Source organism: Musca autumnalis, unplaced genomic scaffold (genome assembly GCF_047663935.1).
Source record: "Musca autumnalis isolate F117 unplaced genomic scaffold, ASM4766393v1 scaffold_5, whole genome shotgun sequence".
In the NCBI taxonomy this organism is placed as follows: Eukaryota; Metazoa; Arthropoda; class Insecta; order Diptera; family Muscidae; genus Musca; species Musca autumnalis.
In genome coordinates, this window is record NW_027412088.1 from 24,051,168 (window position 1) to 24,068,850 (window position 17,683).

The 17,683-nt window shown below is 39.4% G+C and overlaps 1 protein-coding gene across 3 annotated transcripts in view; it reads left to right on the forward strand.

The window, feature by feature from the left end:
* unc-5 overlaps positions 1-12,512 on the forward strand; it is a 181,167-nt gene extending 168,655 nt beyond the window's left edge. For all 3 annotated transcript variants that reach the window (XM_073991365.1, XM_073991363.1, XM_073991364.1), the window contains 5 exons: positions 5,994-6,347; positions 7,359-7,487; positions 7,574-7,748; positions 7,811-7,884; positions 10,905-12,512. In XM_073991365.1, coding sequence (XP_073847466.1) covers positions 5,994-6,347; positions 7,359-7,487; positions 7,574-7,748; positions 7,811-7,884; positions 10,905-12,325 — 2,153 coding nt within the window. In that variant the 3' untranslated portion in view covers positions 12,326-12,512. The remainder of the gene's footprint in view (positions 1-5,993; positions 6,348-7,358; positions 7,488-7,573; positions 7,749-7,810; positions 7,885-10,904) is intronic.
* The last annotated feature ends 5,171 nt before the right edge of the window (positions 12,513-17,683 follow it).

Below are 17,683 nucleotides of genomic sequence, written 5' to 3' on the forward strand. Positions count from 1 at the left end.
TTATCAACAATTCACAGCCTGGCGCAATTACGACCATAACTAACTACTGGACCACCATAAGGTGGTGGTGGTAGTGGTGGTGTTGCTGTTGTTGGCATCAAGATGAACGACAACAATAACACCAATCTCAAGTGTAAATTTATGCAGACTTTGAGTAATTTAAATTTATTCACCAAAAAGCAACACCGACTCACATTTTAAGTAAATGTGTTTTATAGTTGTGCGGAACAGGGATTTCCTGATACTTCTCTCCATCCTCCTCATCATTTTCTCTTCTCCACCACATGCCATACCCCGTAAATTACAGCGTAATTTCAAATTCACACCGGGATTACTTTTGGCCATCATCGCCACCACTCTCTTTGCCGGAATGTAATTCCCCGCTACTCCCCCTTCCCCCCTGTTGTCACTCATTATCATATCACATATTTTGGAGTCATCTGTTGGTTACTTTTGCCTAGTTGTTTTAATCGCTGAAACGAGGGAGAGGTGTGGGGGAGACTTTATAAAACCACTTGTAAATGGAACTTTTGTCTTTTGAAGGATTTTTATATTGTTATAAGATTCTAAGCGGATGCTGCTGAAGCTGCTGTTCCTGCTACTGCTCCTGCTCCTGCCATTACTTTTGGTGTGTTAAGGAATTATGCTAAAAACATGTTAATTTTATATCTCATGCTTATTGCTATTGTTGTTTGTGTTTTTGTTGTTACTGTGGTACTGTAAGTAATGGTTGTTATTGTTTTTATTGTAAAGATGATTGTCATTACTCTTGTGCTTGTTGTTATTGTTTTTGTTGTTGTCGTCGCTACACACAAAATTGTTTTATGAACTATGAAGTATAAACAAAAACGACAACAACACGGCAACTCAAGCAATGCTGACGACAATAAATGACAGTCAAGAAAGAACAATGACAACAGCAGCTAACAGCCATAATAGCAACAAGATTTAAGCACAACAACAACAACAACGATTTTGTCAACAATAATGTATAACTAGGAGGGACGGGAATGCTTCAAAAAGCTTTTAAGAAAAAAACTTTTAGGAGAGTTGAGAAAATTTAACCAGATTTGTGAATACATTATCCACGCTTGTGGATAATTTTATCCACGTTTATGGATACCTTTATCTATGTTTGTGGATAACTTTATCCACACTTGTGGATAATTTTATCCAAATTTGCGCATTATTTTATCCACATTTGTGGATAACTTTACGCACATTTGTGGATAACTTTGTCCACGTTTGTGGATAATTTTGTCCACGTTTGTGTATAACTCCACATTTGTGGATAATTTTATGCACATTTGTAGATAATTTTATCCACACTTGTGTACAGTTTTATCTACATTTCTGGATAATTCTATCCACATTTGTGGACAATTTTATCCGCATTTGTGGATAATTTTATCCACACTTGCGTATAATTGTATCCACGTTTGTGGATAATTTTATTCACATATATGGATAATTTTTCCACATTTCTGGATAATTGTATCCACGTTTGTGGATAATTTTATTCACATTTATGGATAATTTTTCCACTATTGTGGATAACTTTATCCACATTTGTGGATAACATTATCCACGTTTTTGGATAACTTTATCCACATTTGTGGATAACTTTATCCACGTTTGTGGATAACTTTATCCTCATTTGTGGATAACTTTATCCACGTTTGTGGATAACTTTATCGACATTTGTTGATAACTTTATCCACGTTTGTGGATAACTTTATCGACATTTGTGGATAACTTTATCCACGTTTGTGGATAATGTTGCCCACGTTTGTGGATAATTTTATCCACGTTTGTGGATAACTTTATCCACGTTTGAGGATAACTTTATCCACGTTTGAGGATAACTTTATCTACGTCCATAGATAATTGTATCCAAGCTTGTGGACAACTTACCCACCTTTGTGGATAACTTTATCCATGTTTGTGGATAACTTTATCCTCATTTGTGGATAACTTTATCCACGTTTGTGGATAAGTTTATCCATGTTTGTGGATAACTTTATCCTCATTTGTGGATAACTTTATCCACGTTTGTGAATAACTTTATCCACATTGGTGGATAACTTTATCCACGTTTGCGGGTAATTTTATCCACGTTTGTGCATAACGTTGTTCACATTTGTGGATAATTTTATCCACACTTGCCTATAATTTTATCCACATTTGTGGATAATTTTATCCACATTTGTGGATAACTTTATCCACGTTTGAGGTTAACTTTATCCACGTTTGTGGATAATTTTATACACGTTTGTGGATAACTTTATCCACATTTGTGGATAACTTTATCCACGTTTGTGGATAACTTTATCCACGTTTGTGGATAACTTTATCCACGTTTGTGGATAACTTTATCCACATTTGTGGATAACTTTATCCACGTTTGTGGATAACTTTATCTTCATTTGTGGATAACTTTATCCACGTTTGTGGATCACTTTATCCACGTTTGTGGATTACTTTATCCTCATTTGTGGATAACTTTATCCACGTTTGTGGATAACTTTATCCTCATTTGTGGATAACTTTATCTACGTGTATAGATAATTTTATCCAATCTTGTGGATAACTTATCCACCTTTGTGGATAACTTTATCCACTTTTATGGATTCTTCTATTCATTTTTCTGTTTTACTTTATCCGCCTCTACAGATTTCTATACAATCGGTCGCTATAAGCCAATTAGGAGGTCTTCCAGTTTCAGAAGTATGTTTAGGAGGGCTTCTACCCATAGGAGACCCGTTAAGGGGCATAAATCGATATAGGACACCTTTAGGTTTACTGCCCACAAAATACCCATTCAGGAGGTCTTCCATCGAAACACGACAATTTTTTTTGAAGTCTCTTATTTACAGAAAACCATTTAAAGGATCTTCTTGCAGCTTCAGGAAAGTATTTGGAAGGTCTTCTTCCTATCTACAGAAAACATTTTAAGAGGTATTCTATCCATGTAAGACCACATTAGGGGGTCTTTAAATGATATAAGAAAACTTTGCGGAGTTGCGTGTCAATTGAAGTCCCTCTAGGAATAGGGGACATCCTAGAGAGACTTCTTACAGAATAACCTTTAAGATATCGTCTACCCACATAATCCCTCTTAGAATGCTTGTATCCGTATAATGCGCCTTTAGGAAGTCTGTTATATATAGAAGACGCTTTAGAAGGTCTAACAACGATATAAAACAATTAGAAGATCTTTTCCATTTATAAAGACCCAGTAAGAGGATTTCTCTCTTTAGAAAACTCATTTAGGATGACACCTTCAGGAGGTCTCACATCTCCAGAAACCCCTTTAAGGGGTCTCCTACCAAGATAAGATGCCCTTAATAAATATTTTATCGAAATAAGACACCTTTAGTAGATCTTCTATTTATAGAATATCCCTTTAAAAGGTCGTGTTCTACCCACATAATCCCTCTTAGAATGCCTTGTGTCAATTAAAGACGCCTTTAGGAAGTCTCCTAAATATATAGAAGACCCTTTAGAAGGTCTAACATCAATATAAAACATTTCCAGGATATCTCCTCCATTTATAGAAGACCCAGTAAGAGGAATACTCTCTTTAGAAAACTCATTTAGAAGGTCCTGAAGGATACCTTCAGGAGGTCTCACATCTCAGGAAGGCCCTTTAAAAGGTTTTCTACAAATATAAGATTCCAATAATAGGATTTTTTCGTGCGTCTATCTATTGAAGACTCTTTAAGAGTCCCTCCACCTATAAATGATCCGTTTAGAAGGAGGTTTTATCGATATATGTCTTCTACCCATGGAGGAGGTGTTCTGTATATAAGACAATTTCGCAGGCCTTCTACCCATAGAAGAACCATCTAAGAAATTTCCTATCGATACGATTAGGTCTCCAAGCAATAGAAAATCCACGAGCTGTGTTGGTACCTTGAAAAATATTCCTTAAGAAATCCAGGAGCTGTGTTGGTCCCTTGAAGAATATTCGTTAAGAAATCCAGGAGCTGTGTTGGTCCCTTAAAAATATTCTTTATAAAACCACGAGCTGTGCTGGTCGCTTGAAAAATATTCCTTAAGATATCCAGGAGCTGTGTTGGTCCCTTGAAAAATATTCCTTAAGAAATCCAGGAGCTGTGTTGGTCCCTTAAAAATATTCTAAAAAAATCCACGAGCTGTGTTTGGTCCATTGAAAAATATTCTTAAAAAATCTACGAGCTGTGTTCGGCCCTTTAAAAATATTCTTTAAAAATCCAGGAGCAGTGTTGGTCCCTTGAAAATATTCCGTAAGAAAGCCAGGAGCTGAGTTGGTCCCTTGAAAAATATTCCTTAAGATATCCAGGAGTTGTGTTGGTCCCATTTCGCAGGCCTTCAACCCTTAGAAGAACCATATAAGAAATGTTCTATCTATATAAGACAACATTATTAGGTGTCCAAGCAATAGAAAAAATCCACGAGCTGTGCTGGTCCCTTAAAAAATATTCTTTAAGAATCCACGAGCTGTGCTGGTCCCTTAAAAAATATTCTTTAAGAATCCACGATCTGTTTTGGCACCTTGAAAAATATTCTTTAAAAATCCACGAGCTGTTTTAGCACCTTGAAAAATATTCCTTAAAAATCCACGAGCTGTTTTGCAACTTGAAAAATATTTTTTAAAAATCCACGATCTGTGTTGGTCCCTTGAAAAATATTCTTTAAAAATCCACGAGCTGTGTTGGTACTTTGAAAATATTCTTTAAAAATCCACGAGCTGTGTTGGTACTTTGAAAATATTCTTTAAAAATCCACGAGCTGTGTTGGTCCCTTAAAAAAATATTCCTTAAGAAATCCCGGAGCTGTGTTGGTCCCTTGAAAAATATTCTTTAAAAATCCACGAGCTGTTTTGGCACCTTGAAAAATATTCCTTAAGAAATCCAGCAGCATTGTTGGTCCCTTGAAAAATATTCCATAAGAAATCCAGGAGCTGTGTTGGTCCCTTGAAAAATATTTCTTAAGAAATCTACGAGCTGTGTTGGTCCCTTAAAAAATATTCCTTAAAAATGCGCGAGTTGTGTTGATCCCTTGAAAAATGTTCCTTAAGAAATCGAGGAGCTGTGTTGGTCTCTTATCTATATGCGACCCAATCTACGACCAGATCTGCTACCCATAGATGAGGCCTTTTTATATTTAAGACGCCTTAAGCAGGTTCCATCTTCTGTCTTCTCACAAATGTGACTTAGTTCCATTTCCGAATCTCCCTCGTATCCAAGTGGTGGTTATTTGAAGCATGTTTAAGACACACACAGGAATCCCACAAAAGAAGAACACATTAAGCACAAGTCATAAGTATTGCAGCAGAGCAGGAAAAAAACACAACTTGAGAATGGAACATTGTGTCTTTTTTGCTGTTGCTTCTTCTTCTACTAAGCTAAAACTTGCTGATATTAAGTCTATTTTATGGTGCAGCTTAGCAATGCTGATGACAAAAATAATAGGAAAGGATGATTAGGGGGAAGGGGGGCGAAACAGGCTATAAGTCAAACGTATGCCAAAATGCCAAGAGGGGGTTAGCCAGCCAGCCAAGCAACCAAGGAAGGAAATAAAAGATGGAAGCAGCAGCAAGTCATGTCTAGTAGTGGTTGTGATATAATTCATAATTTCTATTATTGTTGTTGTTTTTTGTGTCCCCTTTCAGTGGCAGGAATATGACATGTTCAACAAACAATAAAGATATTAATTTCTTGCTCTTGGTGGCTTTCTTTCATTCTTATGGTGTCTTCTTATGTTTGATGGTGGCGTGGCATCTTCTTTAGATTTTTCGCATTATTGTTATTATTATTTGTATTTGTTTTTGGATTTCAATGTGCTCTCATTATTGTTATTGTTGTTAAAAGTGGAAATGAAAAACAAAACACATTTCAACCTCAGCAAGCAGCAGGATTCAAGCTTCTTTAGTGGTGCATGCTATCCTGAATTCCACTATTTGACTTTTTTCTTAATTTCGTTGTCATTGTTCTCTCTCTCTTTCACAGCGGGACGTTGGTCGGCCTGGAGTGAATGGAGTTCATGCTCCTCTGAATGCATACAAATAAGACGCAGGAAATGTCTTCCAACCGGCAATATATTGTTGGATGATGATGATGACGACGATGAGGATGATGATGAGGACGATGATGTTGTTGTTGGTGCAACGGGCCTGGGCCTTAAGCTGGGCGGTCTAAGTACTGGTGGTGCTCTTGGCAATAGTGGCGGCTCGAGCGGAAGCAGCTCTAGTTCGAGCGCTCTAGGCCCTCTAATGGTTGGCGGCGTTGGCAAAGCCCAATGTAGCGGAAAGGATATACAGACAGCTGAATGTCGTGGGGAATTTTGTCAAATAGGCAAAGATGGTAAGAGAATAGAACTCAGACAGACATGACACACGCTCACATTTGTCATAGAAAGTTTAAAAATTCCATTATTGTGGGTGAGTGAGTGTGGGGGCTACACAGGATTTATGCTTTTTGTTTGCCATGCCGATGATGAAGTCTATTGTTGCGCTCTTGCAACAGTCATGGGTTGCTTGGTGCTGCTTGTTAATGCTGCCTTTGTTTTGTGTTTGTGACACATAACTGAGAGCACTGTTGTGTTGCAACAGCATCCTCCTTATTTTTCCAATGACATATCCTTTTTTCAGAGTAGCGCAGCAGAGTACCCCACATACCAGGGCGACGTTATGTCATGTTTGTCCTTAACGAATCACTGCTGAATGTTTTTAAAACAGAAGACGTCATGTGTGGTTGGCAAGTATGCCATACCATGACACGGTACTCGGGTAGTCTTCTTTTAAATGTCATCTGGTTTTTATGTTACTTTTCAGCAAAAGCAACAACAACAGCAAACATAAAAATTTTTGTGGGGAAATTAATTACCAACCATTGGAGATAGATCTACATACAGATGGATGGATGAATGGATGGTTAAATGACAGGAGGTTGAGCGGCCAGGGAAAGGGAGGGAGGATTAAAACATGTGGTGGTGGTGGCAAACATAAAAAGCACAGATTGAATTGTATCATTCATTCATTCATAGAAGAACTTGGTGGGTTGTCTATTTTAAAGAAAAGAACAACGATGACAACAACAAAGACGTAAATTAACAACAACATTGTTTTGACAATTACTTAGATCAAAATCAACAACATGATAATGACAAGCGGCGCTACTCACCCTGCCACCCACTTCTCAGCTCACGTGGAGAGGGGGGCTTAATTTTATTGAGACTGCAAATTATGCGGCCATTTAATGGTTCGTCGTCATACTCACTCACCCTAACTCACCCTTGACACAAGATAAAGAATCTCCAAAAAATTAACTGCAATTTAATTTCAAACAAACAATTAAAACAACACTTAATTTCAGATTTCGATTGGACCTTGTATTTGGGTTTGGCCTTTATTACCGCGGTATTCTTTGCCTTTGGCGCCGCCTTGATATGCTGTGCCCGCAAGGGTATTAGGGTTAATCAACATTATAATATGACCAGAACGGGTAAGTACTGAAAATCTAAAATTAAAAAAAAAAAAATATTTTAAAATTTTAAAAATATTTTAAATATTTTTTTTCCTTCTCCCTAGTTATGGATCCTAAATATTTACCTGATATTAGCAAGAAGGATATGCGAATGCACATCGAAACAGCCAATGATAATTATGATTATGCCAGTCCAGGTCATCGGTTCCTGCCACCCAGCCATCATGGCGGCTGTTCAATATCCGAACATCATTATGATGTACCAAATCTGTCGGCCAAGTAAGTTTTGAATGGAACACGGAGTGAAACCCAGTTTTTATTGATTTTTGTTGTTTTTACAGCTATGTCAATCCAATTGATGACTTAAGTGTGGACTATTTGACTGATACACCAGATACATCAACAGTGGATACCTGTAAGTAAATAATAAATTATTGATATTTATAAATAAGTAGATAGGAAAAGAATATTTAGAAAGAGAATAAATGGAAAGGAATTTTTATAAGATTTTAGAGTATACTTTTAGGCGTTTGTGGAGTTTAGATAGAAGCAATAAAAGCAACCTTTCCTATGAAAAGGGTCAATAGAAGTACAATTTTCTATGGAAAGGGTCAATAGAAGCAGATTTTCCTATGGAAAGAGTCAATAGAAGCACCCTTTTCTATGGAAAGAGTCAATGGAAGCACCCTTTCCTATGGAAAAGTTCAATAGAAGCTACCTTTCCTCTAGAATGGGTCAATAGAAGTACCCTTTCCTCTGGAAAGAGTCAATAGAAACACCCTTTCCTCTGGAAAGAGCCAATAGAAGCACTCTTTCCTCTGGAAAGGGTCAATAGAAGCACCCTTTCCTCAGGAAAGGTCAACAGAAGCACCATTTCCTCTGGAAAGGGTCAATAGAAGCACCCTTTCCTTTGGGAAATGTCAATAGAAGCACCCTTTCCTTTGGGAAATGTCAATAGAAGCACCCTTTCCTCAGGAAAGGTCAACAGAAGCACCATTTCCTCTGGAAAGGGTCAATAGATGCACCCTTTCCTATGCAAAGGGTCAATAGAAGCACCCTTTCCTGCGTAAAGGGCCAATAGAAGCATCTTTTCTTCTGGAAAGGGTCAACAGATAGGGTAAATGGAAGCACTCTTTCCTCTGGAAAGGGTCAATAGAAGCATTCTTTCCTTTGGGAAAGGTCAATAGAAGCACACTTTCCTCTGGGAAAGGTCAATAGAAGCACACTTTCCTTTGGAAAGGGTCAATAGAAGCACCCTTTCTTCAATAGAAGTACCCTTTCCTCTAGAAAGGGTAAATGGAAGCACTCTTTCCTCTGGAAAGGGTCAATAGAAGCACCCTTTCCTTTGGGAAGGGTCAATAGAAGCACCCTTTCCTTTGGGAAAAGCCAATAGAAGCACCCTTTCCTCTGGAAAGGGTCAATAGAAGCACTCTTTCCTCTGGAAAGGGTCAATAGAAGCACTCTTTCCTCTGGAAAGGGTCAATAGAAGCACCCTTTCCTTTGGGAAAAGCCAATAGAAGCACTCTTTCCTCTGGAAAGGGTCAATAGAAGCACTCTTTCCTCTGGAAAGGGTCAACAGATAGGGTAAATGGAAGCACTCTTTCCTCTGGAAAGGGTCAATAGAAGCATTCTTTCCTTTGGGAAAGGTCAATAGAAGCACACTTTCCTCTGGGAAAGGTCAATAGAAGCACACTTTCCTTTGGAAAGGGTCAATAGAAGCACCCTTTCTTCAATAGAAGTACCCTTTCCTCTAGAAAGGGTAAATGGAAGCACTCTTTCCTCTGGAAAGGGTCAATAGAAGCACCCTTTCCTTTGGGAAGGGTCAATAGAAGCACCCTTTCCTTTGGAAAAAGCCAATAGAAGCACCCTTTCCTCTGGAAAGGGTCAATAGAAGCACTCTTTCCTCTGGAAAGGGTCAATAGAAGCACTCTTTCCTCTGGAAAGGGTCAATAGAAGCACCCTTTCCTCTGGAAAGGGTCAATAGAAGCACCATTTCTTCTGGAAAGGTCAACAGAAGCACCATTTCCTCTGGAAAGGGTCAATAGAAGCACCCTTTCCTATGGAAGGGGTCAACAGAAGCACCCTTTCCTGCGTAAAGGGTCAATAGAAGCATCTTTTCTTCTGGAAAGGGTCAACAGAAGCACCTTTTCCTCTAGAAAGGGTAAATGGAAGCACTCTTTCCTCTGGAAAGGGACTATAGAAGCACCCTTTCCTCTGGAAAGGGACTATAGAAGCACCCTTTCCTCTGGAAAGGGACTATAGAAGCACCCTTTCCTCAGGAAAGGGACTTTAGAAGCACTCTTTCCTCAGGAAAGGGACTATAGATGCACCCTTTCCTCTGGAAAGGGTCTATAGAAGCAGCCTTTCCTCTGGAAAGGGACTATAGAAGCACCCTTTCCTCTAGAAAGGGACTGTAGAAGCACCCTTTCCTCTGGAAAGGGTCAATAGAAGCACCCTTTCCCCTGGAAAGTAACAATAGAAGCACCCTTTCCCCTGGAAAGTGACAATAGAAGCACCCTTTCCTCTAGAAAGGGACTATAGAAGCACCCTTTCCTCTAGAAAGGGACTATAGAAGCACCCTTTCCTCTGGAAAGTGACAATAGAAGCACCCTTTCCTCTAGAAAGGGACTATAGAAGCACCCTTTCCTCTGGAAAGGGACTATAGAAGCACCCTTTCCTCTGGAAAGGGACTATAGAAGCACCCGTTCCTCAGGAAAGTGTCAATAGAAGCACCCTTTCTCTGGAGAGGATAAATAGAAGCACCCACGGGAAAGGGTCTATAGAAGCACACTTTCCTATGGAAAGGGTCTAATGAAGAACCCTTTTCTCTGGAAAGGGTCAATAGAGGCACCCTTTCGTCTGGAAAGAATCAATAGAAGCACCTTTTACTCTGGAAGGGGTCTATAGAAGCACCCATTCCTCTGGAAAGGGTCTATAGAAGCACCCATTCCTCTGGAAAGGGTCTATAGAAGCACCCATTCCTCTGGAATGAGTATAAAGAAGCACCCTTCCCTCTAGAATGAGTCTAAAGAAACACACTTTCCTCTGGAAAGGGTCTTTAGAAGCACCCTTTGCTCTAGAAAGGGTCTATAAAAGCACCCTATCCTCTGGAATGAGTCTAAAGAAGCACCCTTTCCTCTGGAATGAGTATATAAAAGCACCCTTTCCTCTGGAAAGGGTCTATAGAAGCACAATTTTCTCTGGAAAGTGTCTGTGGAAGCATCCTCTCCTCTGGCAAGGGTCTATAGAAGCAATCCTTCCTCCGGTCATTTCTCTTTGGCCATTGCATGGTCGCAGATAAGAATGTCGTTGAAGAATTAAATTTTTATATCATTTATCACTAATCTTTTATCCACCGGAATGAGTCTGTCCCACCATAACCATGAAAAAAATGCATCTAATTTATTTCTCTCTCTCTCTCTTTCTCCCTTGCAGCCAATTCAACGTACGAAGTTAATGCCAAAATGGGAGGCAGTGCCACCGGAGCCGTTTCTGCAGCCTCAAAATGTTCCACCTATGATCAGCTGAATTGCAGCGGAGGCTCCTTGAATCTCTACAATGGTGAAATAATGCTCTACATTCCGGAACACTCCATCGGCAAGAGTATGCGTAAACATGTCTCACTAATGTTGGTTAGTGATGAAACCTCCCGAGTCTCAATACCAAATTCAGATGCATTACTTGTCTGCAGTACCATTGTCCACTGTTCACCACGTAACTACACCTTCTTGAAACCGGTTATATTGAAAATCCCCCATTGTCTGGTCGAACCAAATATGTGGAATGTTTTCATTTACTATGCGGACAATGATCAGGATGATTTAAATGTCAATTGGCGTCGCATTATTGCAGTGGGTGAAGAGACCATTAACACTCCGGTATTTGTGCAGCTGGAACCAGAACATGTCTACATAATGACTGAACAGCTGGGCAGATTTGTTGTCGTCGCCGAACCGAAATTGCCCACAACTTCGGTGCAAAATTCATTGAAAATGCGCCTCATTGCATTTAGTCAATTTACACCGTCAAGTACGAATTGTTCTTTGCGGATATATATAGTCAAAGATTTCCCCAATAGTCGGGATATATGCTCAAGTATTGAATCGAAGTTGGGTGGTTCATTTATGGGTGAGAGTGAATCGTTTGCATTCTATTTGAATAACAGTGATATGAATATACGCCTGCGTAGCTCGGATGCTGATATGTGGGACACGGAACATGAAGTGGATCTTCACGAACAGATTATACCCTATAATCACATATTATCCAATAATTCGGTGCTGCACTGTGAATTTATGATCAAGCGTAACGAACAGCTGTACACCTCCAATGAACTAACTGTCGATTTTGCTCAATGTAGTGATAGTCATCATTTATACTCTGAAGTGCATTCCTTTAGTATAAGCCGACCGCAACAGCCACCGCAATTGCCGGGCCAGCAGTCATTATCTTCACACAACAATTCACACCACTCGCAGCACTCCTCGCTGGAACGTCAGAGCACCGTGACCATGGATACCCATGGCAATTATGTCAACGAGGCCTCAATGCCATTGACCACAGTGCATTTGCCGCGAGACACAAAGCGAAGAATTTGTACAGCGTTAGATCCACCAAGAGAGGATGAACGCGATTGGCGTCTGTTGGCAAAGAAACTTAACACCGATCGTTACATTGCCTATTTTGCAACAAAACCATCACCGACCGAACAAATTCTCAATTTATGGGAATGTCGTGCCACACAAAATTCCCATGCCTCCCACACGATTGTGGAACTGTTGTTGGTCCTGAAAGAAATGGAAAGGCAAGATGTTTTAGATATTATTACCGAAACTATTGGGTCTCTATGGATCTAAAGATATTTGTAATGTTGTATTGAACAATTTTTTTTGATTATTAATTATTATCATTATTATTCTCACTTATGTTTTTGTGTAATAATTTGTTAAAACTGTTTTTACTAAAGATGCCTTTTCTTGAAGAGAACAAAATTTTTGATATGTGTATTAAGAAAAAAAATTGAACAACAAAGAAACATAATAATTGTATAGAAACACACCCCCCTCATATTAGAAAGTATATAAATAGGAATATGTATGTAGTTATTTAGTATATTAGTTTATAAGATAATTATTATTGGTATTATAATTTAAATTTAAGTTTAAAGGGGTAGACTGTAAGGGAAGAGGTATGAATATTTTTGGAATTTAGATTTTATATCACCTATGTATTTATCCAAAAGAGGTATTCTACAAATTGAGGATCCCTAAAGAAGTATTGTATGCATAGAGACTCGTCTGTAGATAGAAGGCCCCCAAAGGGGTTTTTTATACACAAAAGACCTCCCAAAGGGGTCTTTTTTATAGGTAGTTGACTTCCGAAAGGGGTTTTCTATAGATAGGAAAGCTCCCAAAGAAGACTTCCAAATGGGGTTTTCTATAAATAGAAGATCTCCCTAAGGAGTCTTCTGTAAACAGATGACTTCTAAAAGAGGTATTATATAGATGACTTCCGAAAGAGGCCTTCTACAGATACAAGACCTCCTCCCAAAAGGGTTCTCTATAAACATAAGACCTTCCAAAGTGGTTTTCTATAAAGATAGTTAACTTCCCAAAAGCAGTCTTCTGTAAGCAGATGTCTTCCCAAAAGGATCTTCTGTAGGTAGAAAACTTCACATAGATATGGATAGAAGTCCTTCCAAAGGAGTCTTCTATAGATAGAACACATCCCAAAAATGTATTCTATAGATATAATACTTCTCATAGGGGTATTTAATAGATAAAAGACTTCCCAAAGGAGTCTTCTATAGTTTGAAGGCCTTCAAGACCTGAAGAGGTCTTCTATATAAAATAAACCTCCCGAAGAAGTCTTATATAGATAGAAGACTACCCAAAGGGGTATTCTATAGATAGAGGAACCCATAAGAGTTCTTCTATAGATAGAAGACCTTCCGAATAAGTTTTTTATAGATAGACCTCCCAAAGGGGTATTCTATAGATAAAGGACCTACGGAAGAGGTATTCTATATAAAGAAGACCTCTAGAAGCAGTCTTCTATGGATAGAAGACTTCCCGAAGCAGTCTGCTATATAGAAGACCTCTTGAAGGAGTCTTCTATAGATAGAATACCTCTCAATGGAGTCTTCTATGTATAGAAGACCTCCAAAGGAGTCTGCTAGAGGTAGAAGACCCCCCGAAAGAGTATTCTATAGATAGAAGACCTCCAAAAGGGGTACTCTATGGATAGAGGGCCTCCCGAAGAAGTCCTTTATAGACTTATCGATGCAGTCTTCTATGGATAGAAGACCTCCCGAAGCAGTCTTTTATAGATAGAAGACCTCTCAAAAAAGTCTCCTATAGATACAAGACCTCCCAAAGGGGTATTCCATAGATAGAGGACCTCCTGAAGAGGTCTGCTGTAGATAAAAGATCCCCTGAAGGAGTCTTCTATAAATAGAAGACCTCCCATAAGAGTTTTTTAGATAAAAGACCTCTCGAAGGAGTCTTCTATAGATAGAAAACGTCCCAAAGGAGACTTTTATGTATAGAAGACCTCCCAAAGGAGTCTTCTATGTATAGAAGACCTCCCAAAGGAGTCTTCTATGTATAGAAGACCTCCCAAAGGAGTCTTCTGTGTATAGAAGACCTCCCAAAGGAGTCTTCTATGTATAGAAGACCTACCAAAGGGGTCTTCTATGTATAGAAGACCTCCCAAAGGAGTCTTCTATGTATAGAAGACCTCCCAAAGGAGTCTTCTATGTATAGAAGACCTCCCAAAGGAGTCTTCTATGTATAGAAGACCTCCCAAAGGAGTCTTCTATGTATAGAAGACCTCCCAAAGGAGTCTTCTATGTATAGAAGACCTTCCAAGGGAGTCTTCTATGTATGGAAGACCTCCAAAAGAAGTCTTCTACTGACAGAAGACCTCCCGAAGGAGTCTTCTATAGATAGAAGTCCTCCAGAAATAGTCGTCTCGGACTCTTCTACAGATAGATATAGATACAAGACCTCCAGAAATAGTGGTCTATGTATAGAAGTGCTCCCAAAGGAGTCTTCTATGTATAGAAGACATCCCAAAGGTGTCTTCTATGACCTCCCAAAAGGAGTCTTCTATGTTTCGAAGACCTCCCAACGGAGTGTTCTATGTATAGAAGACCTCCCAAAAGAGTCTACTAAGTATGGAAGAACTCCCGAAGAAGTCTTCTACAGGCAGAAGACCTCCCAAAGGAGTCTTCTATAGAGAGAAGACTTCCCAAAGGAGTTTTTAGGTAAAAGACCCCCCGAAGGAGTCTTATATATAGAAGACCTCACAAAGAAGTCTTCTACAGATAGACCTCCAAAAGGAGTCTTCTACAGATAGACCTTCGAAAGGAGTATTCTATAGATAGACCTCCGAAAGGACTCCGAAAGGAGTCTTCTATAGGGAAAAGACCTTATAAAGGAGTCTTCCATAGGTAGAAGACCTTCCAAAAGAGTATTCTATGTATAGAAGACCTCCCAAAGGTGTCTCCTATGTATAGAAGACCTTCCAAAGGAGTCTTCTATGTATAGAAGACCTCCCAAAGGAGTCTTCTATGTATAGAAGACCTCCCAAAGGAGCCTTCTATGTATAGAAGACCTCCCAATGGAGCCTTCTATGTATAGAAGACCTCACAATGAAGTCTTCTATGTATACAAGACCTCCCAAAGGAGTCTTCTATGTATAAAAGACCTCCCAAAAGAGTATTCTATGTATAGAAGACCTCCCAAAGGTGTCTTCTATGTATACAAGACCTCCCAGAGGAGTCTTCTATGTATACAAGACTTGCCAAAGGAGTTTACTGTGTATAGAAGACCTGCCAAAGGAATCTTCTATGTATAGAAGACCTCCCAAAGGAGTCTTCTATGTATAGAAGACCTCCCAAAAGAGTATTCTATGTATAGAAGACCTCCCGAAGGTGCTTCCTATGTATAGAAGACCTCCCAGAGGAGTCTTCTATGTATACAAGACTTGCCAAAGGAGTTTACTGTGTATAGAAGACCTGCCAAAGGAATCTTCTATGTATAGAAGACCTTCCAAAGGAGTCTTCAATGTATAGAAGACCTGCCAAAGGAGACTTCTGTGTATAGAAGACCTCCCAGAGGAGTCTTCTATGTATACAAGACCTGCCAAAGGAGTTTTCTGCGTATAGAAGACCTGCCAAAGGAATCTTCTATGTATAGAAGACCTCCTGAAGGAGTCTTCTATGTATAGAAGACCTCCTGAAGGAGTCTTCTATGTATAGAAGACCTCCTGAAGGAGTCTTCTATGTATAGAAGACATCCCAAAGGAGTCTTCTATGTACAGACGACATCCCAAAGGAGTCTTCTATGTATAGAAGACCTCCAAAAGGAGTCTTCTATATATAGAAGACCTCCCAAAGGAGTCTTCTATGTACAGAAGACATCCCGAAGGTGTCTTGTATGTATACAAGACCTCCCTAAGGAATCTTCTATGTATAGAAGACCTCCCAAAGGAGTCTTCTATGTATAGAAGATCTCCCAAAGGAGTCTTCTATGTATAGAAGATCTCCCAAAGGAGTCTTCTATGTATAGAAGACCCCCAAAGGAGTCTTCTATAGATAGAAGACCTCTTGAAGGAGTCTCCTATAGATAGAAGACCTCTTGAAGGAGTCTTCTATAGATAGAAGACCTCTCAAGGGAGACTTCTATGTATAGAAGACATCTATAGATAGAGGACCTCCCGAAGAAGCCCTTTATATATAGAAGACTTATCGATGCAGTCTTCTATGTATAGAAGACCACCCGAAGCAGTCTTCTATACATAGAAGACCTCTCGAAGGAGTCTTCTATAGATAGAATACCTCCCAAAGGGGTATTCTATAGATAGAGGACCTCCTGTAGAGGTCTGCTATAAATAAAAGACTTCTCGAAGGAGTCTTCTATAGATAGAAGACCTCCCAAAGGAGTCTTCTATGTATAGAAGACCTCCCAAAGGAGTCTTCTATGTATAGAAGACCTCCCAAAGGAGTCTTCTATGTATAGAAGACCTCCCAAAGGAGTCTTCTATGTATAGAAGACCTTCCAAGGGAGTCTTCTATGTATGGAAGACCTCCAAAAGAAGTCTTCTACTGACAGAAGACCTCCCGAAGGAGTCTTCTATAGATAGAAGTCCTCCAGAAATAGTCGTCTCGGACTCTTCTACAGATAGATATAGATACAAGACCTCCAGAAATAGTGGTCTATGTATAGAAGTGCTCCCAAAGGAGTCTTCTATGTATAGAAGACATCCCAAAGGTGTCTTCTATGACCTCCCAAAAGGAGTCTTCTATGTTTCGAAGACCTCCCAACGGAGTGTTCTATGTATAGAAGACCTCCCAAAAGAGTCTACTAAGTATGGAAGAACTCCCGAAGAAGTCTTCTACAGGCAGAAGACCTCGCAAAGGAGTCTTCTATAGAGAGAAGACTTCCCAAAGGAGTTTTTAGGTAAAAGACCCCCCGAAGGAGTCTTATATATAGAAGACCTCACAAAGAAGTCTTCTACAGATAGACCTCCAAAAGGAGTCTTCTACAGATAGACCTTCGAAAGGAGTATTCTATACATAGACCTCCGAAAGGACTCCGAAAGGAGTCTTCTATAGGGAAAAGACCTTATAAAGGAGTCTTCCATAGGTAGAAGACCTTCCAAAAGAGTATTCTATGTATAGAAGACCTCCCAAAGGTGTCTCCTATGTATAGAAGACCTTCCAAAGGAGTCTTCTATGTATAGAAGACCTTCCAAAGGAGTCTTCTATGTATAGAAGACCTCCCAAAGGAGTCTTCTATGTATAGAAGACCTCCCAAAGGAGCCTTCTATGTATAGAAGACCTCCCAATGGAGCCTTCTATGTATAGAAGACCTCACAATGAAGTCTTCTATGTATACAAGACCTCCCAAAGGAGTCTTCTATGTATAAAAGACCTCCCAAAAGAGTATTCTATGTATAGAAGACCTCCCAAAGGTGTCTTCTATGTATACAAGACCTCCCAGAGGAGTCTTCTATGTATACAAGACTTGCCAAAGGAGTTTACTGTGTATAGAAGACCTGCCAAAGGAATCTTCTATGTATAGAAGACCTCCCAAAGGAGTCTTCTATGTATAGAAGACCTCCCAAAAGAGTATTCTATGTATAGAAGACCTCCCGAAGGTGCTTCCTATGTATAGAAGACCTCCCAGAGGAGTCTTCTATGTATACAA